Raw genomic sequence first — 24,637 nt, 5'->3', positions numbered from 1 at the left:
GCAGGACATAAAAAAAGTCTTTCGAGAACTCTGAGATTCGGAACGCTGTAGAAGACTGAACAGAAGTCCTGTATTGGGTAGTGGCCTCTGTACCCCTACAGATGAACGGGAAGTAGAAAAATGTTGACGTACTACCTTCCTCCATGATCAGCCTCCTTGATCTGAACCCATATATGTGGGGGATGAGCCAGCAGGTGAATGCTTGAAAGAATTTAGTTTGAAGGTATATATAACCGGCCATACCTCAAGTTTGATGTGGATAGGTGAATTATGAAGGTAGTTTAGAAAGGAATAACCTTAAAGTTTCAGAATTTTCGGCGATATGAAAGGCTTCAACATTATTTCTCATCTCGTTTTCTATTCAATTTCGAGAGTCAAATGAAAACACTTGTTGATGTAAAAGATACATTTTAGAACTTCTGAGATGTCATTGAGAACTTTTTACTTGTGAATTCCTTTAGCTTTTGTTTTGTATTTGTTCCAAGAGTATGTAATTTTACTGCTAAATTAGTGCGATTAGGTGCTTATAAATGATTTATATTTTGCGATGATCTGTATTTTCCACGGTCCTTTTTTGCATTAAATAGTACAAAGAATGAGCACATAGGTATACATGTGGAATGTTCACAAATTCCTACTCACTCGCTACAAAGTAAATGTCGGAGTAATTACTAGGTATGGGAGATTGCTGCTCACTGAGGTGTGAGCAGCGAGCAATGCGGTAGTAGACACGCGCGCGCAGGGGTGTCCCCTGCGTAGGGCACGCGACATTCCCGCGTTAGGGAACAGGAAGCAACCGTGTCATTAGACACATTACAAAATAAGACAACTCCCAGCCAAACCCAACCGGGCCACTTTCTGCTCTCTCTGTCAACGCACTTTGCTTTTGCAGTCGCATTAGACGATTATCAGGTCTCCGAATATACGCAAGTTAGGTTCTTTGTTAACTCAGATTATTAGAAAAATCTTATATGAGCAATTTGAGTGCATGTTCAGAAGTTAGAAATATGTAAGTCTTATGTAGTGTATGTATTAAAATTTACCCTTTCACGTATATATCCATTGTCAAGTAATATAAAATATGAAAATCACTCAATTACTTGGAGTATAGATCGGGTGTAACTGCCTTATAACAGATCTCATGCAAGAATGAGGGCAGTTACCCCTTGGATGGTTTGTCTGTTATTTCAAATACCTTTCCTAACCAACTTAGTACATTGGAAAATGAGCGTACACATCATTGAATTAATGTGTGGCTTATACTTTAAGACTTCCGTAACACAGCACTCAGTATTCAAAAAACACAATCCATTTAAATTAATGTAGTATTTACACTCTGTTTACTGTTTTGTGTACGAATCAAACACAACTAGAACTTGGTTCTAATATGTTTAAAAGTGAAATATAACATTTTATTTGTTAAAGTATATGACATTTTTGTTTTGACACCAAGAACGTAGCCAACGAGGGGGTCCAAGAGGTCTGATCCCCAACCAAATTTTTTCATTCTCTTACTACAATACTACAATAACTAGTTACGTTGCTGTAAATCTCTATAAAATAAAACTTAGAAATTAATTCCCAAACTAAGTAAGAACTTGTGTTTTGAGAATGAGTCTTGTACTGTACCGCATTGTTACTTATACTTTATAGCTTAATTACAACAAACTAAAAAGGATATCTATCAAAATAATTAAAATTTCTGTAGAAATAAATATAAAAATATTTAAAATTAAAATTATTAATTGATTAAGTTTTTAATAATTTAAAAAGAATATACTACAGATTTGTTTGGTCTTCATTTACTTTAGTAAACCATTACTATTATTTAAATAATTCATTATTACTGACTTTTACTGCTGAAAGATCGTTTTCAACAAAGGAACGAACCAAGAACTTGTTAAGGAACAAAATGGGGCGTTACTCTCTACCCACTGTGGAAAAATATCAGTTATCTGGACCTCCCTCCCCCCAAATCTTTTCCTGGCAACATTCTTGCTTGGCACACTGCTAAATTACAATTATTTAGATATGTACACTATTGGTATTGTTTATTACAGTAAAATTAGTTTTCCAATGTGTTTCATGACATTACAAATTCTTTTTTAATCGTACAGAACGTTATTTTCAAATTAACGATAGATTGCTGATTAAGTACATAGAACGACAATATCTGATTCTACTAACTTATAAAACGCATTACTCCTCCTGTTGCAGTTTAAATAATATTTAGGTTGTTGCTATTTATTATCCTATTAAAAGGTTACAGTATTCAAGTGTTTCAAAACAAGAGCAGTTATTTAATAATGTTATAACTTAAAAATTATTGCCATTCAACTTTTATTCAGAGATTAAATAATTGTTTAAAATGATTGGCTTGAAACGATATTCGTGTTGCAGTGCATTTTCCACACTTACTTTACAGGCATGCCACATCAACTTTTTTAAATCTTTAATTAGTTTGACATCTTGGGAATAGTATTTGAACGAAAATGTTTTGGCCTTGGGAAGTGCAATATTTTCCTCTACTAGAAACCATCCATAGTATTCAATGAAAGGCCCTAAAGATGCCAAAAGTTTCAGTGCCAAAAATGTATTCATGGCATTTGCAGTTTAGAATGCCATGCTACAATCATTGTTTATGGATACTAGAGGCAGTTTTATTCTCTCATTATAATCGAACTGTAGTGATAATAAGCATATATTTCACAAGCAATATTGATTTTATGCATTAACTTCATTAAATAATTAGTTATGGGTTAGTATTAATCCAGTCTTATCAAGTAATAAATCTTCCCGTTTTGCTTTTTAAGTGAAGCTTCTTTCATCACAACAACTCACCCACAATTCTATTGACTGATATCAACCGACCAGTAGAAGTCTCAGAAACCTAGTTTCTAATACGGCTCAAAAGCCCAAGGATGTAATATTTGAAAAAATGTCGTGTTACTGAAAATAACTATTATGTGAGTAGGTGTCACACAGTCACAACTCATCTATCATTTCCATAATACTTTAGCAGCCTGTATTATCTTACTTGATATAAAAATTGATTGTTGTGACCATACACAACTCTATAACAACTCTGCATAAAACAAAAAGTTGACAACACAAGCACAACAAAGCAAGTTGAAAAGGGTAAGAAGTTGTAGCTTCTTATTATTCTTAATTTATATCCTCGAGTCCGCTTAGAAACTGTCCAGACCATTACGAAAGTAGTTATCTCTACATAGCCTCAATTACTATATCTGCGTGAATTTCCAGGTCAGACCTAATGACAAAATGAATTGAGGAAAACACTACGTCCTATACAACAGTTGGCTTCATATTCCCTTTCATTCCTGTACAAAATGAAACCATCTTCGATGAAGGAAGCAGTTGCATGGTCAGATGGCATCCGTGTTAGGACAAAACAACAATACTAAAATTATCTATAATGAAAATAGCCCACCGAATTCGGTACTTTTAACTAATGATATTCTGCTTTTAAATAGTGAACCCCATCACTGCAAAGACAAGTTTGTAACCTCCCCTGATAGTTCTACAGACGCATGTTTCTGGTGATATATATATATATATATATATATACCATAATATATACATTTAAATTAAAAAATAAAATATATCCAGACTAAAGCTAGGAGTCATTAAACCTTAAATAAGTCACATTCAGCTTGAGACATTGCGAAAGACTTGTAGCCGATTACAGTGACTTGTGATACACCGAAATTTAAAATTTTGCTACGAACTTTTCTTTTTTTCATTGATATCGTATCATTATCTGATCCATTACTCATTAAGATAGTAGAGCAGCTTCGTCTCTTCAGTTGATATTCTTTAGGATTGTTGCTTTATAAAGATCTGTCTGAAAAGCGGGAGGTTCCGGCGGCCCTTCCTAACTAAAATGAACTGCAAGCGGTTCACAGCTTGAATCCTGGTCCGCTCAACCAGCGTATCCAGGTAACATTAACACCGCCAGCTGTACCTTCAAGCACTCTTAACAGCATAGGCTCGAATCCCAGCAATTTCTTTTTTTTTTAAGGAGAGGCCGATCCCCAATTAAGCCTTATTCTGTCCGTCCTCATGGGCCACTGGCCTGTGCGAGGATCTTATCAAACAGAATAAGGGGGAGAGTCGATACAATACAAGGTAAATGGTACTGATAAAAATTGCAATGGTCACAGACAGGATTTGAACCTGCGTTATATCTAACTCAGACCCAAAGTCCAACGACTTAGACGCTCGGCCATCGGCATTTCCTTCCGTGCAGGCATTGACAGCTTTAGAACTTAAAGTCCTAGCATCTAGAGGGGACTATAAGAGATTGCACCAGTTCGATAACCAAAGTCTAGAGTTTTCTTTAACAGGTTTACTACTTAGGATTATAAGATCTTAAACTCCTCTTCAAAGGGATCGATAATTTTAATTATTCCATCAGTGAATCTCTATGAATTTTAGGCATTGAAGATTGTTATAAGAACTTAAGATAATCATATAAATGTAAAATAGTTTGACTAGCACAAAGTTTACTCTCACAAACAGTACAGGGCTTGGTTTACGGCTCAACTTACGTATAATATAAAATAACAATAACTAAAACACACATGCAATCTGCTGAGTCATTACTAGTAATAACATAAAGTGAACCATACCAGTCACAGACCTAAGTTATGTTGCAGGAACTCGCCTTCGCCAGAGATATGTCCTCGCCAATCAATCAAAGAAGAGGCATATATATTGTATTATAAGGGCTCTTGCGAGTTAATTATCTGCCACTTACGTGGTTGAATTATCATTGTTGATCCAACATATTATTTCTCCGTAATAATAATTCCAAAGAATATATTGCTGTAAGTATACAAGCAGAGATGTATAACTGTCCGGACAAAAGCAATGAACGTTACTTTGCCAACATTATTACATAACAACTTTCCTCAGTTAGTGTCAAACAACAGAATATATGACTTCTAGAAACAAAGCAGGAATTAAAGGCGCTTCCTATATAGTAATGTTGAGATTCATCCACATAACGATGAAATTAGAAAATGGTTCCCATAATACGAGTATTAATGGGTAAAATAAATTTTTAATTCGGTATAAATCTTCCAAAACCATGTATGACGGCCTCATATGGTCCACTACAATAAATACGTATAAAAAATGTTAGAGCAATGGAGGTTAAAACGAATAACTGTACAGGAAGAAAAACAAAGAACTTGACATTTGAAAATCTCTTACGTCCCCCATTAAAAAAAAAAACTTAATATTGAAAACCCCAATGTACTCAAAACGAAATGTCTTGCAGCTATTTGAATTGTCCAAAGAGAACCATGCTAAAGATAATAAAAAAATGTTCCCTGATAATAAAAAGCTGGTCCATACGAGAGGAAATTCCTAAATTGTGAGACACTGGTTCATTAACTATATATTATGCCTATTGTCACAAATTTTAATTTCATGTTGTTACCATAATCGCTCATTAAAAATGTAAAAAAGAATTACCTAAGTCTTAATCAATAATATAATAAAAGTTTACGATGCCCAACAACCAATAACAAAAAGAATTAGAAAATACAAAATGTAGTGTTTTTTGTTATAAAACCTACAACGATTGGATTTTGATTACTGAATCTTTGCATATGTGAAACGAAAAACTTCAATGTGATCTTAACTGCCAGCACGCGGCTGTATACGAGTAAACCCAACTCATTAGAATCTGAGGGTATGAGTTGCTATCCCCTAACATTCAATGACTTTGATTTCTTAAGTCTAATTTTATATGATTCCATAAGGCACGTTTTTAATATTATATTACGTTTTTGCTAGTAAAGCATAAAACTGATTTAGTGACAATGTGCACTATTCCTTTACCATCACTTTAATGCCAGAATGTGGAAATTGTACTCCTACTGAGAAAAATCCTGTCACCATGTTAAACAAATAATGTTTTGTCTATTGTTCCCCAAAGTTTCAAAACAATTCAAAGGCAACAACTACGATTTTCGGTTTAGCCTGAAACAGCCCAGTCAGACTATGGACACGGGGATACATTGATTACTCGCACAGAGTGTTCACTTTATTATCCGGTCTGATACTAGTTAACATCTCTTGACTAAAAAGGTTCTCCACAACGCAACTGACATATTTTAATAATTTAACTGTGCAAACAATGCTTCGATGCGGTTTGAACCGGAAAACATTTTAAAAAAAATGTACTATGTAAGAAAAAAATTGCTTTGATATCCCTAACCCCTGAGGCAAGCACTTTTTGCTGTTCAATATGGCGTGTTTACCTTCCTCTGTGCTATATTTATAAACTGTTTCTTGTAAACGACTAATATGTTTCTAGCTTTTAAAATTGGGAAAGGAAGATATATGTTGTAAAATTAAAGGAAACAAATTTTCAAGCTGGAGAATTTCAGATCCAAATCGTAGTTAGCTATTTCTCGTGATTAAATGTATTTATTTTATTTTGTACAATAGCTACAGGCATATTATCCCAAAAAAGATAAAATTTACAATAGAAATTAATAATAATAATTAGTAATATAATATATAAGTACGTATACAAAAAGACTTAATTACAAAATCAATATTAGGCTACTAAAATATTAACTGTTTCTATTACAGCACGATAAAAAATAAAAACATAGTACAATACATAGTATAATAATTTTATGTTACTACCTTAAGTTTAAAAAAATAATATTTAGCTTGTTTACGAGTAAATTTAAATTATTATTAAATATACCCAATTCATTTTTATACATATTTAACATCCTAATACCTTTAAGAAATAAAAAATTATAAAACTGCACTGTATGACAACGTGGTGTAAAAACCCAAGGAAGGTCTCAGATTACTTCTTGGAACGTGCAGAAAAACCTTTCCAACTGAAAGAGAGCTATCAACTAAGTTATGTAAAATTTGATAAATGTATAAAATAATGGATCGGACTCTTCTTGTTAAAGAAACATATACTGCTTAAGACAGTTGTTGACAGGTTTCGTTCACAAGAAAAGTTAAATCTTTTAAAATATAAACACCTTAAAAATTGTTTTGAATTAGCTCAAAATTATTGCATAATATTCCAGCCTGCTTCTCACGAATAATTTAACTATAGAATCAATTGAATGGAAAAACTTTGTGTTCCTAATTACAAAACCCAACATTTTATGGCATCCATTTATGATAAAATTAAGGTGATTGTCAAACGTAAAAAGCGAGTCAAATATTACGCCAAGATCTTTAATTTGAATCACTAATTGTAGATTAATGCTATTAATAGAGTATTCTGTTAGATTTAATTTTTTTCATTATTTTTTCACATTGAAAAATAAATAGTTTCCTAAGCGCGAAAGGCTAAGTAGATTTAGCGATGATTTCAGTTCAGTAACGTCGTTATTGTCTCGAATTTCTCTACATAGTTTCAAATCATAAGCATAAAAAAAGCATTTAGACCGTGTTAAATAATTAGGAAGATCATTAATATATATTCGTTATGTATACTATACACATCATCCCAATTACATTATCTAAATTTATTAAATATACTGTAAAAATCAGCTTTCTTAAAAAAGTAATAAGTGTTAAGTTTTAATTTATTTTTAGTTAAATTATTAATAAGGACGATTTGCAAGGAAAACCTACACACAGGTGGATGGTGCCAGTCTAGAGGCAATTAAGGACTGTTACAGTGGTCAACAGACAGTGATTTGGGCTTGGGTAAAGATAGAATAAGAATAATATATATTTTTGGTCTGGAGACGTATAAAATTGTAAAATGTTTGAAACCCACACAACAACATGGTTTATTTCCCATGAACAACATGCATCATTGAACATTTAGGTTAGTATAACCTCAGTGGAGGTTTTTTCGCTCGTCAATGACTCTCCCCCCCGCGCTTAGTCCATCATTATTTCGTAAGTGTTTCTCGTGACTCGTGCAACTCGCATTCACTAAAAACATGAATGAGAACGAAACCTAATGAGGGATTTCTTTGGAAAATATAAATTAAAATATAGTAGGCTATAATATAAAGAGTAGTTTTTGTGCGGACTAATTACTGTGCGAAATGTCATTCTATTCTTAGCCGTAAACAACTGCCCAGAAATAGGTTCACTTTAAATATTGTTTTTTACACAATATACTGATGTTGCATTGTTTTTTTCCTAATTTAAAATGAAGTAGAAGGTCATTTTAAATTATTTAACATGTAAACAAACGTGAAAGGCACAGCTTGTTTATCACTGTGATCTCAGGTGTTTCCTTTTACGTACGTAAGAATCCCCCTGTTTCCAATGTTTGTATATGGTTTTTGATGACCTTGAAAATGAGAATGTAGGGTTTAATAGTTAAAATATCCTCTATTATAGGTGGACCTTCACACCGTTGATCTCGCTGTCTAGCGACACTCGTGAAAGATCCACAAAACACAAACCTCATATTGCATAACGCACTGGTCTCTATGCCCCGAGAAGATTAGAAATCGAGTAATGCCGCTGGTTTTCACTTTAAAGTCACAACGACTTTTTTCCCAAAGACATCTTGTTTCCACAAAACCGGCACGCGTTTGTGGGTTTTTGCCGATTCCGGAAGCGAGCAGGAGGGCCCACACGGGAATCGTGGGTAACGGAGGGCTTTTTACGTGGATTCTGCGACAGGTCGAGGAAAGCGATCGGGGTTCCTGTTCCGGTTGTTGAACTTGACCAACAATGACGTAATTTGGCGGTCGCTTGACACCTGTCCTCCCCCCTCGACCGCTCCCACGATTACGCCGAGTAGGAGAGGGGGGGAGTTGACTACCGCAAATTACGTTTGCTCTCGACGTACGTGGAAGTCACCGTCGCTCGCTTGTTGAAGCTACGAGTATTCGGAAAACAGCTGATCATCCGTGAGGTCATGGGAGGTCACGGTTGCTGCAATCGGCTGCAACTGACTTTTACCCGTACACAATTGACCTGGAAAAGTTTCATTTAAAATGTTGCACCAGGTTCAGATTTAATAAGTCACGACTTTCTGAAATACTTCAATCAATCTCTGATTAAAGTTCTTAGTGGACTATAAAGAATTGGTAACACAGCACTGTAACGGTTGTATTCTACCATTGCAGTCTAATCTCATTTCGTGCTCAGTAAAAGTACTTCGAATTCACAGAGCGACATTCGGTGTTATGTGTACAGTTATTCAGATCTCTTTTGGATTTTTATATCTTTAATGATAAGTAAAATAATTATCTGACTAATAACTAACTTGTTTTAGTCTACATGATTCAGGTTAGACAAGCCCTTAACGGCCCCATTATAACTCTAATTCAATCATAATATCCTATAGAATTCATGTGCTTTTAAAAATTTATATTTTTGTAATTCTAGGTCAAATGCTTAGAATAACTACTGAAATTACGTGAGAGTAGGGAATGATATGGTGAAGAAATGTTTGAAAGTAATTATTTTCTTTGGTTGTTAGCAAATATTTCAAAACCCTTTTGGTTTAGAATGAAGATTACTCCTTGCAAAATGTATCTCCATAAAATCATGTATAAAAGTAGTCCTACGCATTTTTTGCGCATAATATCAATCCCTTAGTAATTTCAAAAGATTTTGAAATGTTATGTTATTTATCATGGAGATAATTTAGATACGTAAGAATGTAGGGTTTAAATAGTGAAAATATCCTCTATTATAGGTGGACCTGCACACCGTGGCCAACTTAATGTACTTAGTATTTTTAATGTACTTTAGTAGTTATTTAAAAGTATATTCAACAGCAAGTACCTGTCGTTTAGAGTTATTCAACCTATACAATATATTACTAATCATATGAGTAGCACAGAGTATATTTTTCAAATTTAGGGGTGCCAGCAGAGAAAATTATAAAATCTGTGACAAGGATGTAATTTGTATAATGACTTAAACATGTATAATTGTACACTTCATAATGATCTGTATTTGTTTTATTTATTTAAATAAACGCAAATATACTGTAGATGTTCGATTTGAATCATTTTCATCCACATAACGTTTGAAAATTGGCCTGACAGCCCAAAGACTTTTCGTTGTACGTGATGTCAGTTGTGGGTACGATACAGCAATATCAATTCCAAAACCTCTCATATTGTATCACATGACTTTCACAAAAAGAAGTTTTTTCGAGCTGATAAGAATTAAAGTTAAAAAATTAATGATATAAAAAATGAAATAATTTTAAAAATAAAATGTATTGGTTGATTCGTATTTTTTTGTTATAAAATTGATTCTTTAAACAAAGCAATAGTGATTAGTAAATCACAATAAGCGTGTTTTTCTCGTTTCAACTATTCGATTTAATAAATAAAATCGATAAATTTAAAAAACTCTTATTAGAATACTTTTGTTTTAACGTGTTTTAAAGCCTTTGTCCAGAACAAGAACAAAGCTACTTTAAACTTTCAGTAGCAATATCCATACCATAACATGAATACAAGACTACATAAATAAGTGCCAATACACATTTTAGCGCTTTATAATGTCATTTTAATGAAATAAACATACATAGTCTTATGCATATAAAACTACCATGTTGAAATAAACATTAACATAATTAAATGAGAAATACAGCCAAAAGTCATTAGGGCTTAGAAAACGTCCATATCTGTTTACCAAGCAATCTGGAGGGTCACTAAATTGTGTGTATTATGGTATAAGTATCTTGGAAAATAAGAAATTAAAAACATGTATTGAGGAAAACTAGTATATTACACAATTTTAGAAGTATTAAATAGCAACAGTTACAATTTCCAGGAGATATGAGCATTTTTAATAATAATAAACTTAACATCACATTTTTAATGTGAAGAAGTAGCAGTTTTTGGTAGGTTGCCGCTAATCATTTTCAGCGGCAATATAGAAGTTCCTGTCACTTGAAAATGTTGCTTTTCATTCATATCGAAGAAAGGGGTAAAATACATTTTTTATGTAGATTAAATTTCAGCTAGCCCAACGTCATTCCCAGAATATTTTAATTTTAAGTGTAATATTAAAGAAGGTAAGGTACTACCATTTACTTTATTTTTCACTTTATAAATTAAGCTTAATTTTAGTAAAAAGGTTCAAAGATCCTTTTAGAATAGGTTGAATTCAAGAAATTCTAATGATATAATAAATTTAATTCACGAATGGCAGTAAATTCCTTGAAATATGGTTGTATCACGTCGGTGAATGAGAAGAAAATCCCATAATACTATGGCATGACATTATTGATACCAGTTTAATGCCATATTGCTTTTTTTGGGAAATTGAGTTATATCATAATCGGAAGGTTTAAGTTGTCAATAAAGTGAGTTTTTGTAAACCTGACCTTTCCTGTAGTCGAATGCCTGTTATACTATCTCCTTTCTCCGGTTGCACAACAGTATTGACTCGTATGATTTTTGTAAACCTACTTAATCTTTTCTGCCTGATTAATCAATAGGCGCCATCTAATGCAATTGAAAAGACTCTATAACAATATAATTATTTATTGCCTTTTTCTCCAATTGAGTACGAGAGCGGTTTATAGGCCCTTCCTTGTATACTGAGAGACTGGTACAAATTGAGGTTTTTCCTTTCGCATCTCTTAAAGTAACTTCCAGCCACAATTGATTTAATAATCTGTTAAATTGTTAATCTGTATGTAACACTCATATGAATCATGAATGTACGTCTATGATACTATATAACTCTCTGTTACTATATAACTTTCTGTTACTAGTATAACTCTCTACTACGTAATTCTGTTCTCTCGGATTGACATGTGTCGCTCAACACAAAAATAATTACCAAAACTTCTTTGAACAATGATAAAATTCCAAGAACGAATGCGTACGTTGTGGATTTTTTAGACCATTTTATTTCAAAAAGTGATACAAAATTGGAGCTCCGTTGAACAAAATGTATAATCCTAATAGAGCATCAGCTTGAATAATATGTATACATTAATTTTTTAAACAGCCTCCTATCCTAAATTTGTTTTGCCTGCAACATTGCCATATGCAGTACATTATTGTGTTATTTCCCTAAAGATCTCTCTTCATCATGGATATGTGCTTACTAATTGTATGACGCAAGATCTTCTCTCGTATTTATATACTTTAGAATCTTGCTAATTTTATCTACCCTAATCTCATCCAATCATTTTTACTCGATAATTATTTCAAATAAATTTCTTTCTTTTATTTCATATCTAATATGGCATTTTTTTATTGTGTGTAGGGGTTGCAGTCCCGGACCATGTTTGTAATGCCGGGGTTTCGGGATTATGGAAAGTTTCGGGATTGTGGAGTTTCGGGTGACGTGTAGCCTATATGCAAAAATTAACCAATAATTAAAATAAATAATATTATATTTTAGGTACGTTCTTGCTCTCAAATCGGGAACATGCTCACTGCAATTTTATTTTAACGGCGAAATATAATGTAGATTAATTCTATAACATTTATACTTCTTTACTACAAACTTTCTCAATAATAACTTATTTTTAATACAATGGTATGTCCTTTAAAATTCAAAACTCACGAGCTTACGATTTTCAGATCCAGGGATTTTCTGGGATAAAAACTGTCCGCGATACCAGGATCTCGGATTCCGGGATAGCAATCCCTAATTGTGTGGCTTGTACTGAAGTGCAAGTGAACTTAATAACTCTATGCATCTCTGTGACGTTTCAAGTGGCATCTTTGGAAAAGATTCAAATCCCATTCAGATTACGAAATACTTCCATCAGTGACGAATCCAGAATCAGGATTTTGCAGGATAACGTACCAGTCATACTTCATAGAATAGGGAAAGGCATTAGGTTAAAGAATAAAAAGTAAAAAAAAGTAAAGAATGTCTTATTTTACCAGGCGAAGTTAGGGCTGAGAAGCTCTCTCTAACACTAAAATATTGAGTGCTAAAATGACAATGTTTGGACAATATAAAGAAAACTTCTAGTAATAGCTGCATTGATTAGATTATTATCCTTTGCGTTAAATTTAATTATTGCATTTCTTTTCCTTTATGTATCTACCTCATATTTCATTTTAGACCTCACACGAAGGTATATGCCTATCTACATCGTTTTTGAGGGGACGGGTTATTCTCGTATGGAAGCAAATCAGGTCTACGTGGTTCTAAACTAAAAAAACTATGTTTTTAGTTTTTAGGTTAGAAAAAAGTCTTTGGACTAGTTGATAGTCCGCAACTTTTCTGCAATCTTCCAATTATGGCAGCTACCAAGGCCAAAAATTGTAAACAAACTATATAGATGAATAAATTTAATACTACATGTTTTATATCTACGGACTGAACAGGTGCGAATGACAATATATCAGCAAAGACCTTCGGGACAGTAAAACCGACTTACTTGCGTAGCAAGAAAACCACGTAGAAGTCCTATAAAACTCTGCAAGATTTCCAAATACAGTCTTGTACGAGAATTAGGCCACAGTATTGATAGCGTAGCTACATAAGCTAGATGTGACATTGATGTTGTTTCTATGTTCCATGAAATCTAAGCAGACGATATATTTATATTGGTAATTGTGGTAAGCGTCTCAAACGACCATGGTAGTTCGAAGCCTCCCTTCACTTGATGATGAAACACGGTCCTTCTACTTCTTGGTCATCTTTCGTATAATATGTCTTCGACTCCAACAACGAAGACTGAAAGTATAAATTCTAGTTTGAAGTTTAAAATGGGATATTAATACCTAACAAGGTAGTAAACTATAACCTTGTTTAATTTTCCATATGAAAGATAGCATAAATACCTTTTAAATCGATGACAGTGTGAATTTTTTGAGTTATACTGTTTTTGTGACCATTCAATGTATCGCACTTATTAAGTGGAGGTCCTTGGCAATTTTGCACGCTTTCAGTACTTGTATCTATGAGACTAGATAACATCTTGGCCTAGGTAACATTTCAATAAAACCCATAGGTATCCTTGTTTGCAAGACTTGAAATCTATATAAGATTTATCCTCCTCGCCATAAATAACATAGACCGATACCAAATAATGCGTATACATATATTTATTGCCAAGGCTTGCATATACCGAAGTTTTTTTGAAAAACACAAACATTTATGTTATCTTGTCGTAGATTTATTCAACCGTAGCTCCTCATTTTCAGATAGGCGAGTCTGATGAGCCTCTGGCGAAAATAATCTTGATATCACTATCAATCATTCCTGCTTTCACATCCTCTAGAAATATTCCCGTCTTATAATAGCCCAAAATATAAACAAACGTATAGCTAGTAAGAAAGAAATAGGCTGTCGATATTCACGAACATACAAGTTGTTAATAGATAAATTGTCAATAAGCGCTAAATGTCTCTTCCATCTATAAAAAAACCTGTGTAACAGACCAGGTTACGACACGGCGTGGCTGTATGGATATTAATTCCCTTGTCTGCCTATTACTTGGCAAACAACAACTTTGCCCTTGGTCTACTGTGCTCTCGTCCGGTTCAAAAGTGTTCATGTTTATGCGCAACAGTATGGAGAGGGAGTCGATCTCTAATTTTCACCATTTCCCTATTTTATCAAGGCATTAAAAATAAAATGTCACATAGAATTACTATTTAAAAATCTTAAGAAGACCTCCTTAAGAAATGGATATTTATGAGGATAAGTAGAAGATTTATAATAGTATCCCTATCGTGCGCGCCTCATTCATCCCCATTGTCATCATTATAAATTGCTAAAAAAAGAATTATGAAAGTTGTAGATCTCCACGTTGGCTCTATCCAGCACAGCATAGAATCTTACCTACGGTTTTAGCGATTAAAGTACACATTTTGGATAGAAATTGTGTTTCTCATTGTCGTTGGTTTTCTCTTATTAGCTAAAGATAGGCTACATATTTTCACAAACAATGACAATAAGGCTGACTATCCTTATTATAATATTTAATTTACAGATTATAAAATGTATATTATAGAATTTACTTCCTGCTATTTACGCGCCAGCCACTTTGAAATTAGTTTTTGTTCTAGCTGGAAGAAAAAAGATATAAACCGTCTGCATATGTAAACAATCATATATTGGTAACAATGAAATTTTCAGACACACTGAACTCTCGTGAGAGTGATTGCAGTTCTCAGACGTATCATGCCATCCGACTAGACCATGAATGAACGATGTGCTCGGTGAAAACAGAGTAGGAAGGAAACAAGATAAGAAGTTATGTGTATATCCTGCGATTACACGGTGGATGGGTTAGGTACATGGTAGGATGGACTTCATGGCAGCTTCCTGAGAAGATACTGTCTTGGGTTGTACATCATGATCCAGTGTTATCTGAGTTATCGTTCTATAATAGTGGCTCTACCACGTGTTTTACAATTAACAGAACTCTACTTGCCTTAAACTGTAGTTTCACCGAAACATCTTTCATTTGTAATTTTCGTTTGTTTTGAAACTAAAAGTCTATTTTGCATTATATTTATGGAAGATAAATAAATTACTTGTTTGGTTAAAATTTAAACATTGAATTAATAGTTATTATTGTGTATGACTGTAAACTGTAGAATGTAATAGTTTCAATGGAAAATAATGAAAATTTAAAGGATTTGGCAGTTAAATAATTAAAGTAGTTTTTCTTACTGAATGTTTTATTGCTGATGTTTATATATTCGTCAGTTCAACTGCAACAAGTTAATTATTTGTACGAGTTTACCCAATTAGAACATTCTTACTCTGGTTCCAAAATAATGGGTAACTTAAACTTGTTATATACGAAGTTATTCGAACTCTTACATTTTTTCTGTAGCTAATGTGTGTTTCACATAATGCCCTAAGTTATTTTTACGATAAGAGGCCGTGAATCATCGCAAAGCGTCAGTTACAGACACTTTATGCAGCAAAGAAATCTCATATCACAATCCGATTTTAAATCATGAAATTCGTTGTAAATTGTATAGTTCAGGAATTTACGTGCTCGCCATTGCACGATAATACAGGTCTAATTGAAGAAATGTGTTAATCGTAGCATGTTATAACGAGACAAACTTTCTAACGATACAATGGTAATACTCAATAGTTTATTGACAGCATAAGGAGTATATAAATACATTCGTAGCCTGTCAACCATGTCAGATTTAAACTTTGCTTTAAAAACAAAACTTTTTATGATACTCACCATCTATACGAGCTACAGAATGAATAGCACATCACAAGCTCCCACTCTATCGTATTTATCTTGCTTGTTATCTTCTTTCTTCCTCTTTCTCCTTCTTTTGTCTGTTCTCGAAACATTACCTTTTTACTTTCGGCAATTACTTTAATACGATTCCCAGTTAGAAAAAAAAGTTGATATATGGCTTCTAATTTCATAAGGTGGGCACTAGGTTGGTGCTCTTTTGTATTTACACAAATTTTATTTACGTTTTCCGTTCTTTTAATTAAATCTAAGATGTCTAAATAAAAAAATTAAAGTTTGTTTTAAACTCATAATTTCACTGATCTTGTAGCTCGTAGCAGTCACTGCGTGTGATTAAAAACCCATTGGCAGGTTTAAAAAATACACAAATATAAGGGTCGATTTCAAGGAGTTTGGAAGAAATATCGATTGATCCCTTCTGTCTCTTTATACAAAAATATGACAGATAAGTCTATTCTATATTACATATGTTTATAGTAAAATGATTGTTGTATAAATGGAGAATTGTATAGCAAAAGTTGTTTTCCAGCTTAATTGTTATTGATTTTCATCTGGTACCTGGAAAGCGATATGCCAAAAACGATCACGGCTGAAAGAGATTAGTGCTAATAATGACATAACGAGGAACGAAGGACAGCATACAAAAACCAAGTCTAATAGGGAAAACTGTCATATATTGATCATCCCCCTGCATTCCGTCTGTTCCTGGACGCTTCTTGTTCTTGAATCTCCCACCGCTTACTCAGATTTTAAAATATAAAAGCCCGTCATCTTATTCTCCACTTGCCATACTCATTCCACTCCTGATTTCTCTCCGTGCTTCTGTATTTTACTACGAATTATCATCTCACACCAACACTCTAAAGATCTATCTCAAAGCTTCGTCTATTCCTTCCTTAATTGTTCCACCTTCCTTTAACAAACCCTCTTGATAAATATTATTCTTCCTACTATAGTGTTAGGAATTAGGGTTTGCGGCCGGGCTCAGGTAGGTTCACTCTCACACACAGTAGACCCTACACACAAGTGCAGGGGATCCGTACCGAACATATTTCCGCCCTGTTAGTCACAATGTGCACTTCCCCAATGAAATAAAACTTTTTGTTACTTGTAATTGTATTCTAAATTGATTAGTATTTATATAATGTAAACATCATTACTGAAAAATTATAACAAACTACGTATAATAACTGAAATTGCCACAGAGTATTTCTTAGTCGATGTTACTGAATAACCCGGTCAGTTGACTGATGGAATGGAAACCGGGAGTTGCCGTGCTAGTCTCAACCCCCAACCCTCTGCGCTTGTGAGTGTGGGGGTGCGTGCGTGCGTGCGAGCCGTCCATCTGGCACTTCAGCCGTAATCACTAATTGGTAATACTATAATAAGCTTGTAGGTCTCTCCTTTAAATCTCCTTTTTATCATTTTTCATCTTCCAATAGCTCTTTTTTTTACCTCTCTCACCAACCTCAACATCACATATTCCTGTCTCGTTTCCTTTGAACTCTATCTTTGCAGGCCTCTCACTATTTCCCAATCCAAGCTCTCCAAGTCATCAGTTAACAAGCTCTCTCCTGATCCCACCTTATGACTTTTGAAATAACCTCAAAAGCGTCTGTCTCGATGAATCGATGAACTTTTTTACCTTAACAAATATAGTATTACTAACACACAGCTATCTACATAGAGCAGATGAGAATATATAGTTATATTTCTTCTTAAAAACGAAATATCAAGCTATTTGTTTACAGATTCTGTCATCTGCAGAGCTTAATAAACTACAAAGCTTCACTAATAAAGTTAAAACCACTCAGGATATTATGCATACGCATATAAATGTTAGTAAGTCATCTGCAAATCTTGTGAAAGGTATTAATAGTAATGATGGCTTTCTAGTGAAAGATCCGAAATATATATATATAAAATTTATTCAGTTACTTTTTTTAAACATATTCAACCAACAACACTTTATAAATGAACAAAGCTATTCGCAGATCCTGCCCACTGTGTTTGTAGCCTATGTGTTTTTCTTAACCCTGCATCTGAAATAGTTGTTATAATAAATTCCTTATAACAAAAACCTCTGCTGGAAACGATAATGTGTCTTCCAAAATACTTACTGTTGTCAACATTTCTTTCTTCATCCTATTGTACAAATGAAATTGTTTTCTTTCCATACAAGAGTCTTCTGATCTTTAGAAGATAACTACTGTAAAACCTTTCTATTAAAACAGGAAAGCTTGATGAAATCGACAACTTTAGACCAATTTCAATCATGTCTGTATTCTCTGAGGTGTTTGAGAAGGCTGTGTTGAATAGATTGTGGTTGCTTGTAAATCAAAATAATATCTTATTTGCGAATCAGTTCAGGTTTGTACAGTATTGATCTACACTGGCTCAATGTTTACACTCACAAACAAGATTGTTCACGCTCTAGATAAAGAAAGATCTGCAGTTGGTATTTTCTTTGATCTGCAAAAAGCCTTTGATACTGTTTCCCATGAATGGATTCTTGCAAAAATTTAGTGTAGACTTGAGGCTAATGATTAGTTCCAATCTTATTAGACTAGACATTGTGTTTTAGACTGCAGAATTCCCCTATAAAAAAGGGTAGTACCTTAGGTGTTTCTCTGATGTGCAGGTACTAAGCGCTGGTTACCACAGGGATCTGTGTTGGTCATTTATTATTATTATCCAAATCAACAAATTGTAAACTCCTGAAGCTGAACTGTATTTGTTTGTAGATGACACTTGATTGTAGAGGATAAATAACATGAAATCATGAGGATTCCTTCAGTCAAGCTATATTCTGCAATAGTTTAGTGAGAATTATGCACATTCAAACCAGAAAGACCAGTTTAATTAATTTTATCATATTTTGCAACTGACAAAATCAGTCTTCATTTGAGAGACGACATTGTAGAATCTGAATGGCATGTCAGCTTTTAAGGTATGATGATCAACAGTAACCTACAATATTGCTCCCATTTAGATCGAGTGGCAGCAAAGTTGCGTTCAGGTTTGCTTGTGTTTCATAGATTGTTGTCATTTGCAGGCAGAAACATTTTGCTCACTACATAAGCTGCCATAAATTATCCATACATGTCTTATGCAGTTGCTATCTGAGGATCTTAAAACACACAAACTCAACAAATGTTTATTTTGCAGAGAAAGGCAGTCCCGCATTATAGCTTGTCCAAAACCTAAGGAATAATATTAATATTCTTTTGTAATAATAAAGTTGCTTGCTTTTTCATGTATCTTTCTTACCCTGAGTTTTCTTCAGCAAAACATAAATTCATTCCAAAGCCTTCTATCCACTCTCAGTACAACATTCAAAATAGGAGCGAATATAACATCTCCAGGCATAAATCAGCTTAGACTTAAAGATTTCTTAATAAGTGAGTGCTTTCATAGTGTAAAGGACTTTGTTGGAAAAAAATTTTAAATGCAACTTTTTTATTGTATTGACACATACCAATGCTTGTCATACATTGAAAGGCAATAAGGAATTGTTTGATTAGATATTCTAATTCATCACTCGACTTTCTATATTCCATCACCCTTTTAAACTATATTCCATCAGCCACTATTACTGATGCTTACACTTGCACGTAACTTGTCATATTCTGAAAATAATTCCAGCTCCCTGCACTCTTTCTTACTTACCGTACCATAAAAAATGTTCCTGTACCAACAAAATATCACATGTAAGCTCCTTTCCTATCCTTCTATTATCATATTACCTCTCCCCATGTTCACTCAGCCTATCCTAAGCACTACAATAAGCACTTTCTCATATTTTCTACCAAATCCTAGCCATCACATAACTGCAGTCTAGGTTAAAATAAACTAATCATATCAAAGCTATGTGACACGCATGAGTCAGGAATAATAACAAATGTGTTATCAACTCCAGGCACTTTATCTCTAAAACATTGCACTTTATAAAACTGACACCAATTATTATAAACTAACTAAGGAATACAAGTCAAAATAGGTTTGCACACAATAACCAACCACTGCAAACCGTCAGTGGTCAATACTAGGTGGCCATGGATGAATGCTAGGACTCAAAATTATCTTTATTATTTATATAGTGTTTTCCAAATTTGTATCTTTTTGGTACTGGAAGCTTTCAAAGTCTGACAGATTCGTATATGATTATTTCAAAATATCAGTTTTATTTGGGAAAATGTTACTTAAGTGCAGGACTCCTTAGTAACTCCTAGTTGGAACTGTAACACTGTGTTAGCAGGAGAGTTGACCCAACATGTGTGCCTGATTGGTTGTTGCAGTTATACAAGGAGGCTCTATTTTGAAAACTCTGTTTTCTTTAAAATGGTACGTAGTGGCAAAGACATGAAAAGAAATAAATTGTCTATAATGTTTAATGTTAAACCCATTGAGATAGTTAGGCTTCAAAAATATTTATCTGTAGTATTTAATGTTGCTCTTTGTAGTGGAAGGCCTTTGTTAAATCGCTGTTTTATTCTCTGGATGATTTAATTTGCAAATGAAATTAAATGTGTAGCAACAGGTTGTGGAAAAGTTACTAATTTTTGAAAACTTTGAACGTTGTAGAAAGTTAGAGGAGAAGTTGGAGGGGCGCCTTTTTAGAAAAATTGTTACGGCATAAGAGTGTTTTTTTAATATTAAAACAACCATGTCAAAATATAAAGTGTCATGAATACATATGAAAAACTAAATTGTGTTCTTAAACAATGAAATTTAACACTTGGACTATAAAAAGGTAAATAGCAGAGAAAAAGGAAGTTTATAGGAAAAATAAAAATATGATAAATACATAGTATATAAAGTTCAGCACCTTAAAACATGGAGTATTCTACAGTATGTAATGATGTTTAATAAGCTCTTGTCTGTTGTAGGAAGCTTATGGAGAAGGGGTCTTCAGAACCCTGGTCTGAAGTATTGTATGCTGCTACTGGAGAGACCCGACTAGATGGAACTGCTATCAGAGAATACTTCCAGCCTCTGGAGGAGTGGCTGAGGAGTGAAAACCTACGGACCCAGGAGTATGTAGGCTGGAACTACGGTATGTAATTAATTACAAGATTACAGAACATTTGATTAACTGAGTTCAGAAGCTACCTTAAAGCTAGCTGATAATCTTAGGACAAAAAAAGGTAATATTTTTAATCTGGCCAATATTCACATAAATACTAAGAATGGCCTTCTTAGAATAACAAATAAAGGCCGGGAAATTTCATCATAATATCTAATAAATAAAAAAAACTTGTTGTTCTATGAATTAAAAATAGAAAACACGTGTAAACCCCATAAGATCACATGACAAATTATAAACAATAAAGTAGGTAAAAATTAATAAACACTATAAAATCTATAGATAAAAGAAAATGTAAAAGTAATATTTTATTTAATCCTTCGGAACAATGTGATCTATTCAATAGTTATTCTCTTAATGTAATTGACAGGGAATTAGTGCCAAATCTGTCCATATCTATGTTTCAATATTAATTAAACGACAAAAAATTAACAAATACCATAGTTATATTCAGATCTGTAACTTGCCATGAACTTGATAAAATAATTTTATCCTTTGACAATAAAAATTCAGCAGGTTTTGTTGAAATTCCTATGACTGTAATAAAACAAGTCAAATAGCTCATAATAAAAACATTAACTCATTTAACCCCAATTAACTCTCTTTCCTAATATGTGGTTAGTTTCCTTCAAAACTTAAAATAGCACTGATCACTATAATCTTTAAAAGGGGGATCTTAAGGAAATCTATGGTTATCAACCAATTTATTTACTTCCCGCTTTTTCAAAAATATTTGAAGGTATTTTTTACATAGCTTAGTTTTAGTTATTCTTATTTAATTTTAATCATTAATTAAGCTTTACTGTGATGTTAGCCTGTAAATAATTTAACTTGTGCCACTGGTAAAAACACTGGTTACAGTAAAGATAATGGTCAAATAATACCAAGATGGCCCCCTCCGAAAATCCCTTAGATCTGCCCTTGCTTCTTGGCTTAATATGAATTCAATTTTTCTTGAATTCTTGTACCTTCTTTTTGCCCTTCTCAAATAATTACTGTACAATGATTTCTCTTCTTCTCTCAAATAACAATGGCCCAAATTCTAAGGACATCCATAACTGATCAACTATGTTTCCTTATACAGTTCTCTTAGCTTCTCTTGTATTGAAATAATTTTTTCTATTGAAACATGTTGACAATTTTACTTAAACTTTTCGCTCGTTGGCTGGAAAAACATTCAAGATTATATAGTTACTGAAAAGATCACTTAGTGACAAATATTTCCTGTATTAGTTAATGTTTTATCTTTAATAAGTAGGTTTTATTGTTTTAGACGGAGACTACTGCAAGTACAGCATTGAGACAGCAAATCTTCAGGTGTATGGAGGATTCTACAACACGGCATCACACCACACACATAACAGTAACCTCACACTTGCGGCACTGTCGATTCTTGTGCTCTTATTATCGATAAATGTTAAGTTTTAGTTCACTTAGTTGCCATAGTAACTCAAGAGTGGAATCTAGTGTGCCCTTTAACTCCATACTGTTATACTTTTTATAATCTCAAAGCAGACAGTTTAACACATGTTTGCAAATGTCATTTATATTTTTTCGTTTGGTTATAAAATATGTGTTTTTATATTAGAATTAATCAGTTGATAAGCCATGTGTTTATTAATACTTATGGGTAGTTTTTATTTAGAACTTACCACTAAGAACTTTTAGCTGAGGTGTAAATAAACCTATTCTTTTTAAATAACCATGTTATAGGACATTGTAATAAGTGCATATTTGTGTCATACTACATAACAAGATTAAATCAATGGTGACATCTTAACTGAGGTGATATAACTTAAAATTCAATGGTACAACAAACAGTTACCTTAACACTTAACCAAATAGCAAATAGGCTATCATTATGACCACAACAAATGTTTTGGAAGACAAATTTGCTCTCTCAAATTTACAAAATAACATATCTATGCAGTTAAGCCTTCAATTTCTGCAAAGTTTCGGAATTTAAAATCGCTAAATCGTTTGACTAGAATATTTTTACATCCAATCCACTTCCTTTCCTCTTAACGTAATGTTTTGGACTGTTGAGTCATGCCTGCTGTAATATATTCAGAGGGAAACTGTTACATTGTAACAATACGTTAAGAAGTGCATCAGAAACATCAGTCAGTAACAATGTGCAAGCACAACTCCAAACCTATTACTTTCCATGGCAGTGGTTTAATTTTGTTTGTTTGTGTCTGGTACATCGCAATTGGTTAGTTCAAGCATTTGGTTTAAAGTTGTTAAAAGATAGTTCACCTCTCAATGATTATCTTTCACTATCCTGGAATTCATGTTTTAAGTTCAGAATTCACTATTTCTCACAATTGGAATAATATATTCCTCTCACCGAATTAAAATTACACTTACAATTTACCATCCATCATTTAAAAACTTTATATCTTAGATATTATATAAAGGTAACCTTTGAATATGGCATAAAAATATAGTATAAAAACAAATTGTTCAGTTAATACATTATGAAGATTAAAACCCCTGTTTTTCCTAAAGCCAATTATAGCATTTTATAGCCAAAATTAAGTTTTTGGACATTTAAATAGGGTTAAATCTAATTGTATTTTTTCAAAAATTCTGCTATGTGAGTTTTGAGAAATTTGAGAACTGTGCAATAGCTTGTTAGCATAAACCTATACATATGAAAGGGCAAACCATGTTCTTGTTGTTTTTTTTTTTTTAATTTAAAGCTATAAAAGAGAAAACTTTCAATAGCAAACAAGAAAATACTATGAAAACAAAAACATAATGGTTTATTAATCTTAAGTAGAGTTAAATTTCATTACTTAGTTTAGATAATTCCTTAAGCTTTAACTGTCTATGTTTGTGTACTGTCTTTTCTCTTCTATCTTATAACACTTTATACTACGGGACCTAATTTAAGAGTACTTAACTGTATAGCAGGTTTAAAATGATATTTGTAACATGTTTTATTCCCACTTATGTTACCAATATACTACTAAAATAAATTGTTTTTCTTAATACACATTTTAGTATTGCAATTTTATACATAGTTTAATATAACGTAAGAATTTTAAATTAGTACAATACTAAAATGGCTTTAAATAAATGTTTTTTTATATGTTAATTCTGTTTATGTTCTAAACCCATGAAAAATCATTGTTCATTTCATAAAGAACCTGTGAATCCAATTCACATTGAATGCTTTTCTAGCAGAAACACTAAATGACTACCTCCCAAGAATTCATTGTAGGGAGTCTTCACCAGGCTGGGTCCACTAACAGTCTCATTCCAGTATATTTATAAGGTATCTATCTGTATCAAATTAAATTTCCTGACGATTAATAAAACAAAACATAGATACAACAAAAGAAATAAAAACATTACAAAGAGCAACACAATCTCGTACT

At 33.0% G+C, this 24,637-nt stretch overlaps 1 protein-coding gene across 1 annotated transcript in view; it reads left to right on the top strand.

The window, feature by feature from the left end:
• The window catches only part of LOC124369814 (angiotensin-converting enzyme-like), a 285,432-nt gene extending 261,078 nt beyond the window's left edge, over positions 1–24,354 (top strand). The window contains exons 13-14 of the mRNA XM_046827929.1: positions 21,055–21,221; positions 22,525–24,354. Of these exons, the coding sequence (XP_046683885.1) occupies positions 21,055–21,221; positions 22,525–22,679 (322 nt within the window). The 3' untranslated portion in view covers positions 22,680–24,354. The remainder of the gene's footprint in view (positions 1–21,054; positions 21,222–22,524) is intronic.
• Positions 24,355–24,637: the final 283 nt, after the last annotated feature.

This window comes from Homalodisca vitripennis, chromosome X (genome assembly GCF_021130785.1).
Source record: "Homalodisca vitripennis isolate AUS2020 chromosome X, UT_GWSS_2.1, whole genome shotgun sequence".
Taxonomy (NCBI): domain Eukaryota; kingdom Metazoa; phylum Arthropoda; class Insecta; order Hemiptera; family Cicadellidae; genus Homalodisca; species Homalodisca vitripennis.
Note: the sequence above shows the minus strand (reverse complement) of the source record. Positions and strands in the feature narration are given on the sequence as shown.